The 22,586-nt window shown below is 46.1% G+C and overlaps 1 protein-coding gene across 1 annotated transcript; it reads left to right on the top strand.

Annotated features, from left to right (window-relative positions):
* The first annotated feature begins 11,321 nt into the window (after positions 1 to 11,321).
* LOC118838483 (zinc finger protein 883-like) lies at positions 11,322 to 22,121 on the top strand. Its single transcript, XM_036745794.1, has 5 exons — positions 11,322 to 11,382; positions 13,738 to 13,811; positions 14,486 to 14,612; positions 15,646 to 15,741; positions 19,417 to 22,121. The coding sequence occupies exons 2-5, from the start codon at positions 13,761 to 13,763 to the stop codon at positions 20,973 to 20,975; spliced, it is 1,833 nt and encodes a 610-aa protein (XP_036601689.1). The 5' UTR covers positions 11,322 to 11,382; positions 13,738 to 13,760; the 3' UTR covers positions 20,976 to 22,121.
* Positions 22,122 to 22,586: the final 465 nt, after the last annotated feature.

Raw genomic sequence — 22,586 nt, 5'->3', positions numbered from 1 at the left:
TGAGACTGTTAATGGAATTAATGGGCAGGGAAGATCTTTAATCACATTAACATCACAGATCCCTTGGTTACCTTCAACCTGATTTAGTTCATCTGTGGAAATGGTTTACCAGGGTGTGGCTGCTGCACATGCCACAGCTTGCTTCTCAGAGCCACAGGTGAGAGTTAGGTGAATCAAGTGGACACCAAAGGTGGAAAGCAGCCCTAAAAAGGGCTCAGGCAGCCATAACACCAGAGGTATTAGAATTAAGAGGGCTTGGGACAGGCTTTCTGTAAAAGATTATCAGTTAGCTGGGACTTGAAGAAAGCCTAGGAAACCAGCAGCTAGAGATGAGGAGGGAGAGCATTCCAGGCATGGGGGAGAGCCAGAGAAAATGCTCACAGAAAAGCAGGTAGCCAGGAGGGAGGCATGAGACAATTTGAAAGGAAAGAGGAGCCTAAGTTAGGAAAGGCTTTAAATGCCAAGCACAGTGTTTTGTATTTGATCCTGGAGAAAATAGGGAGCCACTGGAGGTTATTGACTAGGAGGTATGTGATATAGTTAAACCTGTGCTTTAGGAAAAACTGGAGCGGGGAGGGACTGAAGGCAGGCAGACCCTGCCCCACCCCCTCCCCCCAGCAGCCATGGTGCAACAGCTTAGATAGGAAGAGTGGAGAGGACTCTTTCCATAGTAAGCTTGAAAGTCTGGCCTACTGGGGGATGAGGGGAAAGGGAAGAAGGAGGAAAATGACTTACCTTGCAGTCTGAGTAGGACACACCCTTCCATAAGCGGTGTCCTCATCATTCAGAGAAAGGCTGAGGCCCAGAGAGAGACAATGACTGGGCTAGCGTCACACAACTCAGGCTTCCTGTGTCCAGCCTCAGGGCATTTTCCAAAACACCAAGCTGACATTCTCCCCAAGAACTAGCTCCCCTTGCTCCAAGAAGTACTGCCAAGTCCTTTCCTCCAAACAGTCCTGGATACCTGCGGAAGCAGGAAGGAGCTGACTGATCCATCTCTAAGGAGTCTGTTTTGGAGCCCCTACTACACCTGCTAAGCACCTACCTGCACTGATTAAGGCTGGCAGTGAGTGTGGCCTGGAGGGCAGTCTGCTCTCCCACCAGGCTCCATGTCACTGGCAATAAACAGTTGCCAGAGAGTCCAAAGAGATTTCAATGGACTGGGTGGTTTCCTCAACCCTAAGGCAGCAAGAAAGGAGCTGAGAGACAGAGAGAGATCTGGGTCTCTCCGTCATTCCCTGTGAAGTTTTTGACATTTTGAGTCTGAGGTCTTGTGACAGGAGAACACTCCCTAACCCTCCCCCCACCTACACACATACACACACACACACACACACACACACACATACACACACACACACACACACACACACACAAATAAATAAGGAAATAAACGAAAAGGTTCGTAGAAATAATTGTATAAAGTCATTTCAGCAAAAGAGAAGCAACTCTCTGTGAGGCTGACATTGTACAGAGTTTGAACGAAGGTGCCGGCGCAGGAATTGCTGCGTGCAGCCAGCTGGCTTGACAGAACGCCCCTCTTGGAACTACACAGAAGCACGTGGAGGTCCAGCTATCATAGGATGCCCGCCTGGGGCAACACAGAAACACTTGGAGGTCCCACCACTGCGGGATGCATGCCTGCCCAAGGCTGCACCAAAGCACACGGTGTTTCTCAGAGCTAGAGTCTGCTGGTTCCCCTGGCTGTGGTAAGGCAGGTGGGGATCCTGGAGTCGGCGTTTGCCTGCTCTACTGACCCAGGGTCTCAGTATCTCCTACTGGTTTGTTGAGGTGGGGCTTGCTGGGATGCTTCATGTCCTGGGATGCACTCCCCCCTTTGCCCCTCTAAATCACTATTGATTGGGGAAATAAAAATCAAAACAACTGAGTTACCAACTCACACCTATGAGAAATAACAAATGCTGGAGAGAATGAGGGAAAAATATGTACGCCAACCACCTTTTGGTAGAGTAGCGGACTGATCCAATCATTTTAGAGAACATTCTGGAACTAGGCCCAAAAGGCTATAAAACTGTGGATACCCATTGACCCAACAACATCATTACGAGATCTTGATGATAGTTCAAGATCCTTTGAGCCCCCCAGTAAGGGCCAAAACCTGGACTAACCATCTAGAAGGTGCACCCTGGCCTAACAGGCATGCTTTGCTTTGCTCTCTGAGTGAACCCAAGCTCTCCTGTTGGATTTTACTGAGAACATTCTTCTGCCAAGGACCAGGCCCACCCCACATTTTCCTTATCTTAACATTTAGTCTTTGTTACCCACTATCTTGAGAAATGGTATCCGTCTTACCTGTTGTTTATGAGAAATACATGTTATAACATGTTATAGCATGTTACTGACAGAAGGCACACAGACATCCTGGAACAGGGGTGGGGAACCTGCAGCCTCAAGGCCACATGTGGCCCTCTAGGTCCTCAAGTATAGCCCTTTGACTGAATCCAAACTTCACAGAACAAATCCCCTTCATAAAAGGATTTGTTCTATAAAACTTGAACTCAGTCAAAAGGCCGCACCCGAGGACCTAGAAGGCCACATGTAGTCTTGAGGCTGCAGGTTCCCCACCCGTGTCTTGGAACTATAATTTCAATTGACACAATGAAATTTGTCTTATATCTATCCTACTAAGAAAATTCCTTTCTAAAATTATGATTAACACATGTGGAGACTATAATCCTGGGGTGACACAAGCATCTTGCGTTGGGATTGCTCTAAGTGTATAAAGGTCTCCTTCAGCTTGTGTTTCTTTATGAGTTCAGAATTATTTTCTGACTTCCACGCATGTGTTTTCCACTAGCTTAAAGGGAATAAACAATATACACATGTCACCTAATTTGTTGGCCTCCTTTTAACCAAACTCTCAGGTTGATGGTTCGTATCTCAAAGAGATCAAAGATAAAGGGAAAGGATGCAATGTACAAAAATATTTATAGCGGCTCTTTTTGTGGTGGCCAAGAATTGGAAATTGTGGGGGTGCCCATCAACTGGGGAGCAGCTGAACAAGTTGTGGGATATGAATGTGCTATTAGAAATGACAAGCAGGGGTAGTTTCAGAAAAACACGGCAAGACCTATACAAACTGATGCAAAGCAAAGTGAGAAGAACCAGAAGATCATTGTGCACAGTAACAGCGATGTTGTGATGATGACCGGCTGTAAGATTTGGCTGTTCTGATCTTAGACAATCCCAAAGGACTCATGATGACAAAATGCCCCCATCTCCAGAGGGAAAGCTGATGAGCTTTGAGTAAAGTTGAAGTATTATTTTCTGACTTTATTTTTTTCAGTATGGATAATATGGAAATACGTTTTGCATAATTTCACATGCATAATTGATATCATATCATTTGCCTTTTCAGGGGGTAAGAGAATGGTGGGAAGAAGGGAGAGAATTTGGAACTCAAAATTTAAAAAGAAAAGAATGTTAAAATAAATAATAACAAAAAAAAACCAGAGGCAATTGGTAACCTTAGAGAGAAGAGTTTTAGCTGAATAAACACATACACATTGTTGTAGAAATATATTAAGCCCAATAGGGAAGGAGGAGTGAAAGGGTGTTATGGGATTTTAAAATTTCTTTTCTTTTTCTCATGGGGGGCGGGGGTGCAGGGCCATTTTTTCTAGTTAAGTAAGTTATTGAGCTGGCTGAAACCTGTCCCATTGGATGTGAAATTTTATTTAACACCTCGAGCATTCTTCAGACAAAAAGGCAAAAGGGAATCAAAGCTTCCCAAGTAATTTGATTTGAGCAAGGGATTCTACTCACTCTGTAGGCGCGTAAATCTCCCCTCTCAATCAGTCCATTGTGAACTCTCTAAAGGTAGTTCAGCTATTCAGCTGTTTTTCAGTCCCACCCAACTCTTCACGACCCCATTTAGGTTTGTTTGTTGTTTGAGTTGTTTTTGTTGTTGTTGTTGTTTTATGGCAAAAATACTGGGTGGTTTTCCATTTCCTTCTCCAGATCATTTTACAGATGAGAACACTGAGGCAAACAGGTTAGGTGACTTGCCTAGGGTCACACAGCTAGTAAGTGTCTGCAGCCAGATTTGAACTCAGGAAGAGTCTTTCTTACTCCAGCCCTGGCACACTATCCACTGCACCACCAAGCTCCCCCTAGTGTAATTTAATCTGTAACCTAACTTAGTTTACCTACAGAATCTGTTTAACTACGTTTCTTTCCTTAGGGGATATTTTCTTAGGGGATTATGACTGTTTAACTAATTTTGCTCAACTTTTATGACATTGAAGGAAGGATGGGATTATGAATCTTTTTAAAAAAAAAACGTTTTTAGACTAAAAGAAGGTACAAGATTGTAGTATGTAAAGTCCATTAAATGTAAAAAACATTTTTAAAATACTTATTTCGCTCTCTCTCTGATGGAGATTTGTTTATAAGAAGCTTTGCATGAATCCTAATCTTGGTTCATGGTTACTTTTCTACCCCTGTGAACTGGTGCTTAGGGAGAATCAAACCTACATTTTCAGCTCTGTGATCTCTGCATTGTGGTGGAACTATCTCGGCAGCATCACCTACCACAGAAACGTATAAAGGAGATATTTCTCTCATACCAGTTTCTCACCTAGTGCAGACTGACTGACACCTGTCTTGACTCCCAAGAACACCGGGAGTTCAGCTTGGGATGCTAACAACACATTAGGTCACCTCAGGGGAGCTGTGTCCTTAACACATTCAGGGCCTCCTGCATGCTCTGGGTCCAGTGTTGCTGGAAAAATGGCAACTCAGAAAGACAAGCTCAAGGGACCCCTTACCATTCCTCAACAGAGGAAAAAGTATAAAGGGACAGGATGGAGGGATATGGATTTAGATATAGACATGGACACACAAAGTTCCTGAACGTGAATGTGAAGAGGATTAACTCATGTATAAAATAGAAGGACACCACAGAGGAGACAGCAAAGCAGAATCCAACCACAGATTGTTCACCAGAAACACACTTGAAACCAAGACTCACACCAGTAAAATCAGGGTTTGGAGCAAAATCTCTTGCGCTTCAGGCGAACTCACAAAAGGAGTAGTAGCATCATTACTTCAGACAAGGTAACCCCAACATACTTCATTAACAGAGATTATTGGAGAAACTCCATTCTTCTGAGCTAATTACAATAGTCAGTATTGTTGTGGTTTGTCCTTCCTTTTCAAAGCAGACTAATGACACCACAGGGCGATGTCTCCACCCATGCACCATTTGGAGTGAAGTGCCGCAGGGCCGCACAAGATCATCGGCCTCACTCTCTCTTCCAGAGTCATCAAAGTCCAGTGGTGACACAAAAGCCAAGATGACCATCGACGGCCCAGGATGTAGCGGATGACCTTGGCGTCCTTCATGTCTCACCAAGTTCTAAGCGCTCCACTCGCCTGCCTCAGCCTCCTTCGTGGCTGTTGGGACAAATAATTCTCATCTGCCCATTCTGCTGGGGGAAGTCTATACATGCTTGGGGTAGACATCCCCCAATCCACCCACCAGTTGGAGGCCTGTTGCTTACCTTCAACCTGGTTTAACCCATCTGCTGAAATGGCTTACTGGGTGTGGCAATGCACATGCTACAGCTTCTGGGAGCCACAGGGCAGAGTCGGATGCTCAGCGAGCCCTCCTACCAGAGGTGCTAGTCCTCCTCAGACACTCCATACAGCTGGGTGACACAGTGCATACAGTGCCTGACCTGGAGTCAAGAAGACTCACTCTTCCTCAGTTCAAATTCAGCCTCTGATGCTTCCTGGCTGTGTGACCCTGGGCAAGTCACTTTACCCTTTTTGCCCCAGTTTCCTCATCTGTAAAATGAGCTGGAGAAGGAAATGGCCAACTCCTCCACTATCTGTGCCAAGAAAATGTTTGCACATCACTGAAATGACTGCACAGCAGCCATGACAACAATATTCATCAAATTTGCACTCGAGTTAAATTCTTAAAAGAAAAGCTACCAGAGTTATTGGGAGAAAGAGACGTAGGATCCCCACGCCAAGACCACCACTCTCTTTGTACTAATAGGAGACACCCTGTTTGCTAGACCTAAGGCCCAGCAAGCAGTCTGTGCTCCGAACTTGCCATAACCACAATCCTCTGCCCTCATCCTCTGGAGGAATTCGGCTGCAGGGAAATCCCAGAATTGTTTCACACCAGCCCCAGGTGGTCTCTGAGCTCAGACAAGCACCTACAGGAACCGTGTTCTGGTCATGAAGTCCTGCTAGGAATCAAACTTGTCTCACTGTTGCTGTCACCCCCCATTGTCGGGGCTACAGCTCACTGGGCAGTCATTGGTATAAATACCGAGATCTGCCCCCACTGCCTCTGGCCTCCTTGGTATCAGAGGAGGTCTTGGTACATGTGCCTCATTCCCCTCCTCCAATGGAATGAAGAAAGCTTTTTGCTTATGATCACTGTTTTTTTCTGGTTTTGTTTTGTTTTGTTTGTTTGTTTGTTTTTCAGGGTTAACTGTGTTTGTGATAACCTGTGTGGGCTGTTTGGTGATGTTAGAGTTAACAGAGATTGCAAAATTTCTGTTATACTTTGGTCTTTTGTTTTCAAGGTTGACAAAAACAAATCTATAATAGTGTAAGGTCCTCATTTTCCTTTCAAAGCTAGATAAATTTAATTAAGCAAATAAAGAAGTTAAGAACCAGAACATAATTTTAGGAAAGTTAGATATGATGTCTTTGGTGAATATTGAATGGGAATGGGAATAGAAAGGGATATGTATATATAGATAGAGAGATAGATAGATAGACAGATAGATAGATAGGTGGCCTTAAAGTTTGATTAAAGGAGGCAAACAAGCTAGGTGATATGTAAATTCATGATGTTTATTCCCTTAAAGCTAGTGGAGCTAGCTTACTTATACATACAAGGAGCCAGAGCTTGAGTTCTGACTGCCTGAACAGAAGAATGGGAAAGTTTAAACACATTTTTAGTCCCAACTCAGCATGCCTGCATTACTTCAATTTTATGATCCCCATGTATGTTTAACCATGATACAAGAAAAGGACTTTTCTAAATTGAATAGGTTGTAAATACGTTAAGATAAGAGAGTTAACAAAGTGTCCATTGAAATTACAACCCAGGATCTCTGCGTTTAATTTACCATTAACATGCCATGACATAGTATATGCCCATAAAATATTAAGAAAAAGTCACATTATTCAAGACAGTTTCTTGGGTTAAGGGTCTCATCCTTAATGGCCACAGACAGAGGAAAGAACGCTCTTAAGTGTATTGGGGATCCTTGAAGAGTTTGGCCTTTGTTTCCTTTGATTAATTCAGTGTCTTCAATTGAGTCTTACTAGGTGCTAAGCCCCAGGCCCAAACCCCTATTAGGCGCTAAGCCTATATGGGTGTGAATTGGTAACTAAGGTGGGGCCCCAGGTAGGGCCAATGATGAGAGGGGCTAACACCAGAGCCAATCAAAGGAGCCTAAGTTCTGGTTGTGCAGATCACGTTTGATGCCATCTGAAACTGTATAAAAGGAGAAGACAGAGAGCTATTTGCTCAAGGCTCCCACTCTTGGTGGCACACATGACTCTGGCCCAGCCCTTGTTATGAGCTCCCAGGGCTGAACTTAGATGTTGGTAACTATGAATTGTATTTGACCTGTCTGTCAATGTCTGTAATTTGCTTGTATTTGCTCTGAAGTTCAAGGTGCTGGCTTTTTCCCCTGAGCTAAGTGAATGGTATTTGTATGCTGAATTAAAGTAAGCTTGTTAACCCCTTAATTGTTGCTTTCCTTAGTAAAGCAGATCAAAAGAACCTGGGCTTTTGCAGCGTTCTGTGAGCTGGTTGTTGTTGATTTTACACCCCCCACAACAGCTGCTAGCCAGATTGTTGAAACATTAAGTCAGCCTGATCTGGCCTTGTTGACACAGGGAGAGGTATTCTCTGAGTAAACTCAGAGAACAAAGAAGCTTAGGTCCAGGCTCTTCTTCTAGTTGATTATTAGTTCAGCTGCATATAGCATTATCATAAATATTGATGATTTATTAGGGCATAAAATCTCATGAACAAATGCAGAAAACAGTTATAGTAAACATATCCTTTACTGATCAAAATACAATAAAAAAGTATCTTCAATAAAGGACCATGGAAGAAAGAATTCAAGATTAGGTGGAGACAATAAAAATCCTAAAAAAATGAATGAGTAATAGAACAGATCATAGAAATATATAATTTCATTAAAGATAATAATAATGAGGCAACATATAAAAAAATTGGGGATGTAGACAAGAAAGCCTTAAGGAAAATGTATCTCTAAATACTTTCACCAACAAAAGAAAGAACAGGTCAATGAATTGGGGATAAAAATTAGAAAAAAAAAAAAGGGAAAACTAACAAACTAAAAAACCAAATTAAATGCCAAAGTAGACATGTGAAAAATCAGATAAGAGATTAATAAAGGTGGAAGCAAAAAATTGAATTAATAAATAAAACTGTTTCAAAAAAATAACTCGACCATTAGCTAATTTGATTAAAAAGAAAGAGAATTAGCAAACTACTAGTTTGAAAAATCAAATAGAAAATTTCGCAAGAAATGAAGAAGAAATTAAGGATATTATTTTGCCTGATTATCTGCCAATAAAACCAAGAACTTAAATGAAATGGATGAGTATTTATAAAAATATAAAATACCCAGAAAAGAACTCAGGACAGAGCACTGTAACTGAACAAGAAATAAAGAATTTAAGCAACCTAATCTTCAAAAAAGAAGGTAAAGAACCACATACCTGTGACTTGAGTCTTGTTCCAATCAGACTGGCACAGTTCTTAGTGAAAAAACACAAGACAATAGATTGCAGTTGTGGAAGTAATTTCTGTTATTTCACATTTCATGAAACGGAAAACGAGCCCCTCCCACTCAGTGGGACCAGCTAACTTGCTCTGGAAACATGTCTTTGAAATAAACTCTGTCCAACTCTTCCTGCTATCCAGCCGATGTTAAAACTGACCTTTCCTGTGCCTGGTTTACATGATTCTTGCTAATGCTGCAGAACGCTGCCTAAATGTTCATGGCAGACGAGTATCATGAGTATCTACCAGGCTTGTTGAATAGAAGCCATTTTTGCTTTATCTCTGGACTCCTGCTTACTTATTGATCCTATCTCCACAGGTTAGTGTAGATTGGTAAGGGTCAACTTCACAGTGAATTACACCACATCTTTTAGTGGTTACAGTTCTTTCTACAGTGCCATGGGGAAGGTGGAAGAATGCTATAAAAGTGAAAGCAGAGATCCAAGCAGGCACAGAAGAGGATGAGAAGGGATGATTTCTGGAGGAACTTAATGGTCACTGTGGAAGGAGTCAGCTGGTCTGAGTGAAATGTCCCATGCGGTTCTGGGGAATATCTCTTATTCCCATGAACGTGGGTAAGGTCCGTTGGCTTGAAGGAGAATTAATGGTGTCAGCTTTAGTAGCAGAAGCAGCACCTAAACACACATGAGTTGAACTTGGGGTAAGTTTTTGATTCTGCTGCTTCTAAGGGAAGCAGGGCACCCAGGAGGTCAGGTGGACTCAGAAGCTCATGGGGACCTTTTATCTTTGTCTTAAGGCAGGATCCTACCAAATTCCTTTCATGATGCAAATATGGTTTTGATACCTAAACCAGGGAGAGTCAAAACAGTAAAAGAAAACTATAGACCAATATCCATGATAAGTAAGGATACAAAAATTTTAAATAATATATTAGCAAAGAGGATATGCAACATATCACAAAGATTATTCACTATGATCAGGTAGGATTTATACCAGGAATTCAGGGGTAATTTAATATTAGGAAAATTATAGGCATACTAGACTATATTAATAATAACAACAAAGCCATAGGATTATATCAATAGATACAGAAAACCTTTTGACAAAATAGCACACCTGTTTCCGTTAAACACTAGGAAAGAGGAGATTTCTTCTTAACACTATGTAAACTGAGGGACGATTTCTAAGGAATCTAGATCTCAATTTCCCCTAAAGGGAGAAGCTATCCAGAGGCCAGCCCTCCTAGAAAGGGGAAGAAACCCAGAAGAAAATTATGCCTGTGGAATTAGAGAACACTTTTATTAGGCAAAGAAATAACGTGGATAGGCGCAGACTGCTTAATGCTAAACAGCTGGGCTAAGCAGAGGGTGAGGATAGTAGGGCATGGGGGAGACGGTCGGAGTTAGGTCGGTGCCAGGGACAAAGGGGGCAGAGAGCTCCAAGTCTGAGGAGGGAGGGGGAGATCCAGGAGCGGGAAGTGAGGAATTCCAGGTGTCAGGGCGTGGCCTCCTTGGTGCATCCCGACAGGGCAAGGTCTGAGCACAAACAATAGGAGGGGTGGTCCGGAGGAACCCCAAACACAGACAGGGAAGTCTGACGACAAAGATGTCCCAGGTCCCTACACCAGCACACGCTCCAGGCTGGCCTGCCGGATGCGCTTCAGGGCTGCTGCTCTTCCCCCTCCGGCACGGAGGTCGCTGCAAAGGATTGTTGGTATGTCAAGCCCCTGTGTCTCAGTACTCCTACAGCTCTTCTCCACTACCTGGATAACGGGGAGCTCAAGCAAACCTACGGACACAACCATCAGTGGTGCAGATCGGAAACCCCGGAACCCACGCGGGCCAGTGAAACTGCAGGCCACCACCCGGCTGGACCATACCGTGTTTCCTGTGAGGGCTTTGCACCCATGACAAGGCCCTGGCACCCTGCCCGGAGGGGAAGGCCCCTGTCTTGCCTTGCCATGCCCTGCCCTGCCCTTTACACAGGCTGCCAGACTCCAGGGTTGACCGGGACTGAGGCAACCAGGGAGGGGCCACCGGAGATCGCGGAAGCTTCTGGGAAATGGAGTTCCCTGGCGGCGGCATGAGGCAGGAGGGCTGGACTTCTTGTGCAGGGCTTTGTCGCGGCGCGTACCTTGACGCTTGCGCATGCGCAGCGCACACCTCGGCCTCCACTTCCCAAAGGCCTCCCGAGCCGCCCCTCCCCCGCGCGCCACAGAAGGCCTCTGGGAGTTGTAGTTCGTAAGTTGGTGGGGGGAGGAGCTGAGATTCCGCCTCCGCGGCTGAGGCCCTTTGTTTGCCTGAGGCTGAGGTCGGGTGAGTGAGAGAGCGGTCTGGAAGGGGGGCGGGGGCGGGGGCGGAGCCCAGGTTATGCCGGAAGCCTTAGTGGGGGCGGTGACCACGTGGGGGAGGGGGCGGGGTTGGAGGAGGGCCTCGGGTTGCGCGGTCTGCGGGGGAGGGGCTCGGAAGCGGGGCTCGGGGGGGGGCAGTCTCTGGGGGCGGGGCGGGGCACGGGTTGGGGGCGGGGGGGGGGGGGGTGTCAGGATCAAAGCCTCGGAGGCGGAAGCGGCTTTTGGGCTGTTCTGGTCTTCACCGCCCATTTTACAGGTGAGGACACTGAGACTCAGAGAGAGGCTGGCGGGGAGCGCAGAGGCCGGGCTCTCCCGGGGTGGGGGCAGGGGAGGAGAGAGCGCTGGCCTGGGGGTAGGAGCCTGCCCCCGGGCTCCCCGCGGCACTGCGTCATCGCCAGCTGCCGGGCCTCGGAGCTCCCCCAGCCCGCCCCTCCTCCCCCCGCACCCCCGGGCCGTGCGCCCCCCACCAGGCTCGACTTCGGGGGAGAGAGCCGGGGATGGCCTTCGATGCTCCCGGGTGCCCGCGGCTCTGCTTTGCTTGCTACAGTGTATCTGTCCAAGGTCATCCGTAGCCCGAGCCTCCAACCCCCGGCGCACTGCAGGCCACCCCTCCGACTCCCCCCACCCTGGGGGATGGGGAGTAGCAAATGATGCCGGGGAGCTCGAATCCCCCCCGGAGAAGCCCCGGCTTCGTTCACTCAGCCCGACAATGGGAAGGGCAGAGGCGGGATCCCAGCTTCTGACCCCCACTCCCTTGGGCAGAGGGAACCCATGGCTGGGGGGGCGGGGAAGGGAAGAATGACGGAAACTGGGGCCGGCGGCCCTCTGACCACTGCGGCCGGTGTGGGCGAGGAAGGGGAGCCCACTGATGTGTGTCTGAAAGAAGGGGCGCCCCTTAGAGCCATCCCCAGGCGGCATCTTGCCCCAGCCTGTGCACAGCTCCCTAGCCCGGCTGCCCCCCAGCTTTTGAGGCTCTGACTCAAGGCCTTATTTGCCTGGGGGCGGGAGGGGAAGTGGACGCACATTTGTCAAAAAACTTAAAAGCTTAGGAGAAAACGAAGCAAAAACAGCTAACTCAGGTTGGTCTGAGAACTAGCAGTGGTATCTCGAGAGCTGACCAGGGGTTCACATCCTACTTGGGAAACTATCTTGGTGGCCTTGTGTAAGTCACGTGACTTCCCTGGGTCCTGGTCTGTAACAGGACGAGTTGGACTCAAAGGACTCTGAGAACCCTTCCAGGTCTAGACCTGGGGTCCTTCCTTGGGCCTCAGTTTCCTCCAGTACACCATTTGGGGTTATACTCCATGGCTTCTCAGGCCCCTTCCAGAACTACTCCTGGGGTCTCTTTATCCCACAAGGCATCTCCCTCTCCTCCTTCCTTTCTCCTGGGGAGTATCTGCTCCCTCCCTCCCTCTCTCCTCCTGGGGAGTGTCTGCTCCCTCCCTCCCTCCCTCCTCCTAGGGAGTGTCTGCTCCCTCCTTCCCTCCCTCCCTCCGTGTCCCCTCAGTCTCTGTCGCCAGGTCATCTAACCATGGCTGTTCTTCAAGGTGCCTCTACTTGCTTGGTTTGCAGAGTGCCTGGTACACAGTAGGTGCCTAATAAATGCTCATTGACTGATTATCAGTGGTGCTTTGCCCCTGCCTGCTGGACTGTGAGCTCCATCTCCAAACCGAAGCTCGTTCCCTTCCCTCCCCACAGCACTGATGGTGTGGAGGCAGCTGGGCTGTCCTCCCAGGGGCCCTCCACTCTGCCCATGCCTCTCCTGCTGGTCAGACCTTGGTGTCCATCTGTCCTACAGCCAGGAAATGATCAAAGTGCCTACTGTGTGCCTGGCACATGCTCCTCACACGGCCTTGGGAAGTGGGCACCATTGCCATTTTACAACTGGGGAAGCTAAGGCAGGCTGAGGTTAAGTGACTTGCTCAGGGTCACACAACTACACTGAGGTCTGACTTGAACCCTAGTCTCCTGACCGCAAGCCTGGTGCTCTATCCATTGCTCCACTTCACAGCCTCTAAATAGAATAGGAAAAAAAAAACTCCATTAGATATCACACAGCACCTGGGGACAGAGCTGGAATCTAATCCTGCCTTACCTATTTCTCTGTAACTTTTTGTCTCTGGGTCTCCAGCACAATGACCCCGGCCCTGCTCTTTGATCCTGAGTGGGCCAGGCTCTCCCTGTGATGGCAGGGCCAGAATCAGTCATTGTGTGTATCTGCAAAATTCTGCTTGGGAAATTGGGGACCTGGGGATAGCCTTGGCCTAGCTTGGGATGGCCCTGGCCTTGCTCAAGGTAGCCTTGGCCTGGCTTGGGGTAGCCCTGGCCTCTAGCCCTGGTCTTGCTTGGAGTAGCCCTGGCCTTGCTCAGGGTAACCCTGGCCTCTAGCTCTGGCCTAGCTCGGGGTAGCCCTGGCCTCTAGCCTTGGCCTAGCTCAGGGTAGCCTTGGTCTGGCTCAGGGTAGCCCTGGCCTCTAGCCTTGGCCTAGCTCAGGGTAGCCTTGGTCTGGCTCTGGGTAGCCCTGGCCTAGCTCGGGGTAGTCTTGGTCTGGCTCAGGGTAGCCCTGGCCAGTAGCCCTGACCTCCTTCATGAGCCCTTTTCCTTCTCACAGCCGTTTCTCCCCAAGAGCCGAGCATGGAGCAGGAGCAGAGAAGGCCTTCTAGGTGCCTGCCGCCCAGGCTTCAGGTGAGTTGACCGCGCCTCCCTCGTCGGGTTTGTCCGAAGTCTTCTTTCCTCCATTATCCCTTATGCTGTGTCCTGCTAATCTGTGGCCTTGGCAGATGGAAGCTCTCTGGTCTGTAAGCGCTGAAATAGTTTAGTTTTTGGTTAAAAGCTCATCCTCAGAATATAGTTTCTTGTATATAGTTGTTGTTCAGCTGTGTTTGACTCTCCGTGACCCCATTTGGCGTTTTCTTGACAAAGATCCAGGAATGGTTTTCCATTTCCTTCTCCAGCTCATTTTACAGACAAGCTGAAGTAGCTTGCCTAGGGTCACACAGCTACCCAGTGCCTGAGGCCAGATTTGAATTCAGGTCCTCCTAATTCCAGGGCTGGGGCTCTAACCACTGCACCACCTAGCTGCCCAGTACTACTTAACCTACTTATATGTTGTAGGTGCTTAAATTATGTGTGAAACTTGCATTGAGTTTCAGTTTGGAGATGTTGGAGCTGAGGGTGTGCTTTCCTTTGGGGACTCCATGGGATTTCTAGTGTCCATTGCATATAGTAAGAAAGGGAGGCAGGTGGCCAGCCAGCTGGTCTCCACCAGATGTGCTCAGAGCAGCCCTCGGAGCAATCCCTGGTTGCGCACTGATTGCTTGCTTCCTGTGAGGCCCATCCCTCTCTTCCCCTCATTTCAGGAATCAGTGACTTTCAAGGACGTGGCCGTGAACTTCACCCAGGAGGAGTGGCAGGAGCTGGATGCTTCCCAGAGGGATCTCTACTGGGAGGTGATGCTGGAGAACTATGAGAACCTTGTCTTCCTCGGTAAGGGGCCCAGCCTGGAGCTCCATCCCTGGGCATAGCTCTGTGCTCTTGGGGCCTCTGAAGGGCTTCCTTGAGGGGTCATCTTCACAGATTCATGGAGTGGGGAATATCCCCCCACCCTTCAGGGCCAAGAGACGGTGTTTGTACTTTCTGACGGTCTTTATTTTGTCCAGTGAAAACAATGTGGCTTACTTGTTCTGGCCCCTAGCTCAGTCTGCATTACCTTAGTCACTTGCCTTTTCTCCCCACATCACAGACTTACATCTAGGGTCCCCAGGTAAAAATTCCCATCTTCTTAGTACAGACTGTATCAGATGAGTGACCCTTCCATGGAGCCCCAGTCCGCACAATGCTTGTCCCCCTGGGCCCCGCTTACAGGGGCTAGAGGGTACCCATGTATGACTCTGGGGATGAAGCCTCTTTCTGCTTCTAAGTGAGGCAGTGCCCTCCAGGGGCGGGTGGCTGGACTCTGCATTGGCATCTGGTTGGTTTTCTTAGCTTCCCTCCCTCAGAGCGCCGTGTTGGGTTGGGGCTTGGGGAAAAAATCAATGAAACATTAAAAATCCCAGAGCTGAGGTGGTGAGCTTCCCCCAGGTGCTGCTGAGACCCTTGCCCACCAAAAGCTAGGCTGTACCTAGATCTGGAATGAGGAGGCACCAAGGGCAGGGGGTTTTGTAAGTACTCGGGAGTGTGAGAATGTCCAGAAGAACAAGCTGGTGAAAGTCTGGAGACTTTAGGGGGTGAGGGGGCAGCTGTTGTTCCTGGCACCTGGCCTGCTGTGATCAGGACCTGGAACAAACCTTGGAGAGTGAGTGAGGGATGGGAGGAGGACAGGACCGGCTTCATTTGCCACTGCGCCTGCTCCTGGGCCTGGTTCTGCAGCATATCTGCTCAGATCCTGTCTTGTGTGGTTCTCAGTAGAGGTTTGGATCAGTGTAGGTAGGGTTCCTTCCGAGCCGAGCTCAGAACCCGAGGTCTAGGGCAGCCAGGCTTGAAGGTCACCAGCACTGTCCCATTTCCATCCCATCAGCAGGCCTTCCAGCTTCCAAACCGGACATGCTATCTCATTTGGAGAGGGGAGGGGCCCCATGGATGCTGGAGGGAGAATTCCCAGGAGACCTCTTCCCAGGTGAGTGAGGATGTCATTGCCAGCCAGTCAGTGAGAACCCAGAGCCTTCAGAAATGGTCAGCAGGCAGATTGTGCCACAGGGCTGGGGGCCAGGAGCTTCCTAATAAAAACCACTTCATTAAGCTTTTACTGAAAAAATTTAGAATTTCAGAAACATCATGAATTTTATTAATGAGATTATTCAACATAATAGGTATATTAATAGAATAAGGTTAACAATACATGTTATCCAATAATATAATTAAAATAATATAATTACTATGATAATTTTATACAAATTAAATGGGAGTTTTTGTTTGAACATTACAGTCATCGTAATTATACTCACCTCATGGCCCCCATGAGCCTTTCTTTGTAACAAAGGGCGAAAATCAGTAAAGTGAAAGCCAGCCCCTTTTGAAAGCGTACGTCCGAGCCCCCTCCCCCGCAAGACTCTGGGCCAGGCTCCTTGTTTACATTGGCATGTTCTGTTGGCTTTGCCAAGGCTTCCTAAATTGCCTCACGTTCATCCAATAGTGGCTTATTTATTTCATGGACCACCATTTCTTTATCCATTCCATGACTGATGGGCACCCACTTTCCTGCCACCCAAAAAGGGCTGCCCTGAATATTTCTGGAACAGGCTGTTATACCTTGACCTCTTTGAGGGAATGTGTCCAACCGGAATCAGTGGTTGGACCTGACTCTTCTTCAGCCATTCAGAGAGCATTTATTTAGGACTTCCTGGAGCCAGGCCCCCTCCAGGAGCCCCCATTGTGATGGGAAGATGACATCTAAATCACTAGGTACCTACTAGATATGGGAGCTGAGTCTGGAAGGAAGCCAGGGATGACCAGGGGCAGAGGTGAGGAGGAAGAGCATTCCAGGCATGAGGGACAGCCAATACAAACTCCCAGAGGTAGGAGATGGAAGGTAGCGTGAGGCTAAGGAGCTGGGTCCTAGAGTATGTGGAGGGGAGTAAAGTGTAAGAAGGCTGGAAAGGTACAAGGAGCCAGGTTGTGCATATCTGTTCTGTCCCAGGTGCCGTAGGGAGAAAAGAGGAGTGACCCGGTCATTCTTGTGCTTGCAGCCAACTGGTACAGGGCGAGACTTGAATCCCCAGCCAGATGGCGATTGCAAGAGTCCAGGCATGAGGGCCTGAGGACATGGTGCCTCTGGGAGTGGCAGGAAGGGGCCGAGAGGAGAGAGTGATGAAGGTAGAAGGGGCAAGCTTTGGCAGCGGCTTGGCACCGGCAGGTGAGGGAGGAGGAGGATCGAAGGGTGACACCCAAGGTGGGTGCCTCCTTTACTCGGAGCTTGGTGGTACCCTTGAGAAGCAGAAGAGGAGAAGGTTTTAGGGGGAAGATAGTGAGTTTAGCTTTGGACATTCCAGAATCAGAGATGCCCACAGGACACCTAGTTTGAAATGTCCAGTGGACAGAGAAGCAGCCTAGGGCTGGGTAGATCCATCTGGGGGAAATCTTCCTAGAGCTGGTAAGTGAACCCATGGGAGCCAATGAGAGCACCCGGGGAGGGAGTGTCTCCAGACAAGAATAGGGCTGGATTCTTGTGGAATCCAGACCGCTGAGCTGAGGCGTTGGCCCTGTGCACAGCGCCAGCGAGAAGGCTAGGTGTGGTCCTCCTCCATCATTCACTGTTCTCTCCTCATCTTTGCCCATTTGGGCAGTGTCAGGTCAGGCCTCCGGAGCCGTTTGGATTTTCATTCCTTTCATGATTTTTGACCATTCATATGGTTTCTAATGGTTTGTGGTTCTTTGGAGAACTATCCATTTGTGCCCTTTGACCTCTTTCTTGTCCATTGAGGGTGGCTCTTGGTTTTATGTATTTGTGATACTTCCTTATCTGTAATGATGATGATCATAGCATCTAATGTTCATATAGCACTTACTGTGATTAGATGGCAGGGCCTTGTCAGAGGTATTTCATACCTCTTTAAGAGAGGCATTGGTTTCCTTTTTGCAAAAGCTTTTCCATTTCATGTCATTAAAATTGCCTCTTTTATCTTATTCACTTAAATGTCTAGTGTATATTATTGTCACATACATTCTTTTGCAACACTTCCTCTAGTTTTAAAAGAACCAAATAAGACCTTTTAAATGGACAAAGAAAAAAATCTCTCCCCCTTGTTTGGTTAAGAATTCACTCCCTGACCACACTCACTAGAGGTACCACCAAGCGTGGTTACTGGCTGTTGCCCCATATCTCTCTTCCCCTTGAAGGCATTATTTCTGATTATTTAATTCTTCATTTAGTTCTGCAAAAATTGTAGATTAATGTTTAGGGGTCAGACAGTTCCCAGTGAGAGCCAAGAGCAGCATTTCTTCAGGACTTGGTTAGCCTGAGATAGAGCAGTGCTGGAGTTTTTCTTAATTCCCTTCCATTCTCCTGTCATTGAAGTTATTTCAGGGTTCCCCAGACTGGTGATTTCCTTGGTGTGGGCCCTACACTGTATGGTATTCCTGGTGAGGTCAGTAGCCCTCCCAATGCCGACCTACCAGTCGGCTCTCAGAGCTGCTAACTCTCCAGGCTTTTTTATTTATCACAATGAATCTTTGGCTGTTGCTTCTCTCAGGTTTTATAAGCCTACCATCATAGGTGCAAGTAAGGGAACTGGAGCATCATCTTGCTGATGACCTGGCTAGTTTCCTCCAAGCTGCTTCCCAGTTTCTCTAGCAGTTCTTATGAAATGGGGATCTTCCGGTCAGACATTTTGTTCTCGGACTTATACACTGGACTGCTATTTCTGGTTCATTCTGGGTTCCATTGATCTGCTTTTCTGGTTTTTAGTCAGTTCCAAATGGTTTGAATGCCTACCACTTTGTAGTATAGTTTGAAGTCTGGGACTAAGTTTGAGGTCCATTTTATTTGAACTTTTTTTGTTCTTTCTCATTTTAACTTACCAGGAGAAAAGAAAGACTTACACAAGTGTAACTGTGCAACGTTTTTAATAGAATTAAAGGAAGACAAACAATCGCAAAGAGAGTCAAAGCTTTTACAAACTGTGTTGCTTGTTCCGAGCAGTTTTCCACCCCTGCATGACCTTGAGCGAGTCACTTACGTCCCCTTTTACATTCATAAAATGAAAGATCTTCCAGATCCTTTCCAACTGTGGCTTGTGCTAAGATTTCATGCCTCACACTGCTCAGACTTTAAACTGCATTTCTTTCATTCATCGTGTTCAAACGCCCTTGATTAGGAGTTAAAAGATTCCTTCCAGAGGCCCAGGTTAGGCATGGCTAATGTACATAAGAGGAAATTTACCAGAATGCAATTAACAGATATTTCGTATCTCTTTCTCCTTAAATATATTCATCTTTTTTAAAAATCAAATTTATTTTATTTTCAGTTCTGAACTCTCCCTCCCTTTGAGGAGATAAGAAAAACAAAGCCCATTACAAATGTTATAGTCATGCAAATGTATATGCTCTCAATAATCATGTTTTAGAATTTAAAAAGCAGTCTTTTCCCAAGTGCTCTGCCAACAATTGGCCTGTCTTATATGAGTCAGCTTCCCTTTTCCTAAAGTGAGATGAGGCAAGCTTGCCCAACAAGTTTTCTAGCTTCCCCATCATCATCCTTGAGAGAGGAGACAGAAATCGAAGACATATTTTGAAGCAATGCCTTTTTTCCCAGTTCAGAGGACCATGAATATTGACACTTGTTTGTTTCTTTCAGATTCACTTAGTTTGGAGATTAGGTGTGAAACCAAGGACTCAGCAACAAATCAGGGTGATTGTACAGGGGTGTCCTCTAAGAAGAAATTCACAAAGGATGGTCCTTGGGATTTCAAGATAGAAGAAGCTTGGGAATTTGATGTCAGGTTAGAGAAGCATAAGGACATGGGGGAGAAACAATCCAGACAAGTAACGGTTTCTGACAGAGAATCTTCTAAGGTGAATGCCCATGAATGTAAAATATTTGGGGAAAGTTTCAGTCTGGGTTCATTCTTCGTACCACAAGAAGTACTTCCTACAGAAATGAATCAAGGTAAGCTCTTCACACAGTTTTCAGACCTAAGGAATCATAACGTAACATCCTTAGGGAAGAACTTTTCTAAGCACAGTAAATACAGGAAGCCCTTCAGTTACCATCCAGATCTTATCGAATTCTATACAGTACACCCTGGAGACCAACCATATGTATGTAAAGAATGTGGGAAAACCTTCAGCCACAGGGGAAACCTTAACAAACATCAGAGAGTTCATACTGGAGAGAAACCTTTTGAGTGTATTGAATGTGGAGATACCTTTAGCCAGAGGAGAAACCTGAATGCACATCAGAGAATTCATACTGGTGAGAAACCACATGAATGCAATGAATGTGGGAAAGCCTTCACCCAAAGATCACATCTTACTCAACATCAGAGAAAGCATAATGGAAAGAAACCCTATAAATGCAATGAATGTGGGAAAGCCTTCAACCACAAGGGAAACCTTAATAGACATCAGAGCATTCATACTGGAGAGAAACCCTTCGAATGTAATGACTGTGGGAAAGCCTTCACCCAGAGAAGAGACCTGAATGCACATCAAAGAATTCATACTGGAGAGAAACCCTTTGAATGCACTGAGTGTGGGAAAGCCTTCAACCTCCGGGGAAGCCTTAATCAGCACCAGAGAATCCATACAGGAGAGAAACCCTTTCAATGTAGTGAATGTGGGAAAGCCTTCAGACAGAGGGGATATCTTATTTATCATAAGAGAATTCATACTGGAGAGAAACCATTTAAATGCAATGAATGTGGGAAAGCCTTTAGACAGAGGGGGAACCTTAGTGAACACAAGAGAATCCATACGGGAGAGAAACCCTTTGAATGTAATCTTTGTGGGAAAGCCTTCCGAAATGCCTTATGCCTTACTCAGCATCACAGAAGTCATACTGGAGAGAAACCCTTTGCTTGCAATGAGTGTGGGAAAGCCTTCAACCATAGGAGAAACCTTAATAGACATCAGAGCATTCATACTGGAGAGAAAACTTTTGAATGCAATGAATGTGGGAAAGCTTTCAGCCAGAGAGGAGACCTCAATGCACATCAGAGAATTCATACTGGAGTGAAACCCTTTGCATGTAATGACTGTGGAAAAACCTTCAACCACAGGGGAAACCTTAATGTACACCAGAGAATTCATACTGGAGAAAAGCCCTTTGAATGTAATGAATGTGGGAAAGCTTTCAGCCAAAGGGGAAGCCGTAACCAACACCAGATAATTCACACTAGAGAGAAACTCTTTTGAGTGCAATGAGAACTCGTCATGGAGAAAACATCGAGGTAATGAATTGGGGAAAGACTTCATTTGAAGCCTTAGGAGGCATCAAGTAATTCATATGAATAAGAAGCTTTATGAATGTAACGATCTTTGGAAAAACTATAGGATATTTTGCCCCTCATCAAACACCAGAGACTCCATAATGTGAACCAACAGTGGGGATGTACTAGTGTGGCTTCTACTTGATAAAGAGCTATTGCTCTCTGTTTTCTCTCTTATGATTTGGGTCTCAAGACCATTTTTGTCTCAGCATGTATTTGGTAAGATGCTTCTCTTTTCATTTTTGTAAATAATTTATGTAATATGGAGCCTAATTGTTCTTTAAATATTTGAGAGAATTCACTTGTTTGTGTACCTGGTGTTGCTCCTGTCCCTCCTCACCCCCACCTTGGGAGTTCGTTTGTGGTTTATTCAAATTCTGCTTCGGAGATAAAATCTTTTTAGGCTCTCAACATCTTGTTCTGTTAATCTGGGTATTTTATATTTTTGGTAAATATTAATTTCCTAGAAGTTTTCAGGTTTTTGTCATGTAATTGGATATAATAGTTTCTGAAAATGCATTTTAGTTGTTGTGAATTCCTCCTGATCATTTAAAAAAATTTGTAATGTGGTTTTTCTCTTTTTCTTATCAGTTTAGCTATGGTTTCTCTGTTTTATTCATTTTTTAAAAATTCACTATTATTTATTATCTCAATAGTTTTTATTTGCAGTTTTATTTATTCTTCTGTTTTTAGAACTTCTGTTTTTGTGTTCATATAAGGATTTTTACTTTGTACTTTTGCTTAAGTACAGGGCTAACTGAGTCACTCCTGTAATCAGTGAGGCCCAGGGGCTTTCTGTTGCCTCTGGGATCAAATCTGAGTTCCTCTGGCCTGCCTTCCCACCTTTTTGGTCACTCCCCTTCCCACATGGCCACCAGCTTGTTCCTTCTTCACAGCTCCTTCCCTCCTTTATTTGTGCCTTTCCCCCCTTCCCAGAAGGTGCTCCTACTTTGCCATTGCCTCTGCCTTGTAGGAGACTCTACTTCCTTCCAAAGTGCTCCACACATGTCACTACTTGAAGCCTTTCCTGATCACCTCAGTCACTGAGGCTCTCTCCCTCTCCCATGTGCTCTCTGTTTATTTTGTATATACTTATTTATATAATTGGTGTCTCCCCAATAAAATGTAAGGGGGATGGTTTCATTCTTGTCTTTGTGTCCCCAGTGCCTAGCATAGTGCCTGGCAGTTGGTAGGCAATCACTAGACTGTTGGTTGATGAATATTTTTCTAGTTTAGTTGCATGCTTGGTTCATTTAATCTCATTTTCTTTCTCTCTTGCTGATGTAGGTATATCTGTATCTACACATATATTTATGGCTGTTCTCCCCAAGGGCCACCTTGGCTTCATCCCATAACTTTTAGTATATTGTGTTTTTTCATCATTTTCTTTGGCATAATTACTGTTCCTATCATTTGTTTTTGACCCACTCATTCGTTAGTGTTATATTATTGAAGTCAGAATACTTTCTTTAGATTTCCCTTACTAATTATAATTTTATTGGATTATAGTCTATAACAGATTTTTTAAAGTCCACTT

The sequence above is a fragment of the Trichosurus vulpecula genome, chromosome 2 (genome assembly GCF_011100635.1).
Source record: "Trichosurus vulpecula isolate mTriVul1 chromosome 2, mTriVul1.pri, whole genome shotgun sequence".
Lineage (NCBI taxonomy): Eukaryota > Metazoa > Chordata > Mammalia > Diprotodontia > Phalangeridae > Trichosurus > Trichosurus vulpecula.
This window is presented reverse-complemented; position numbering and strand designations above follow the sequence as displayed.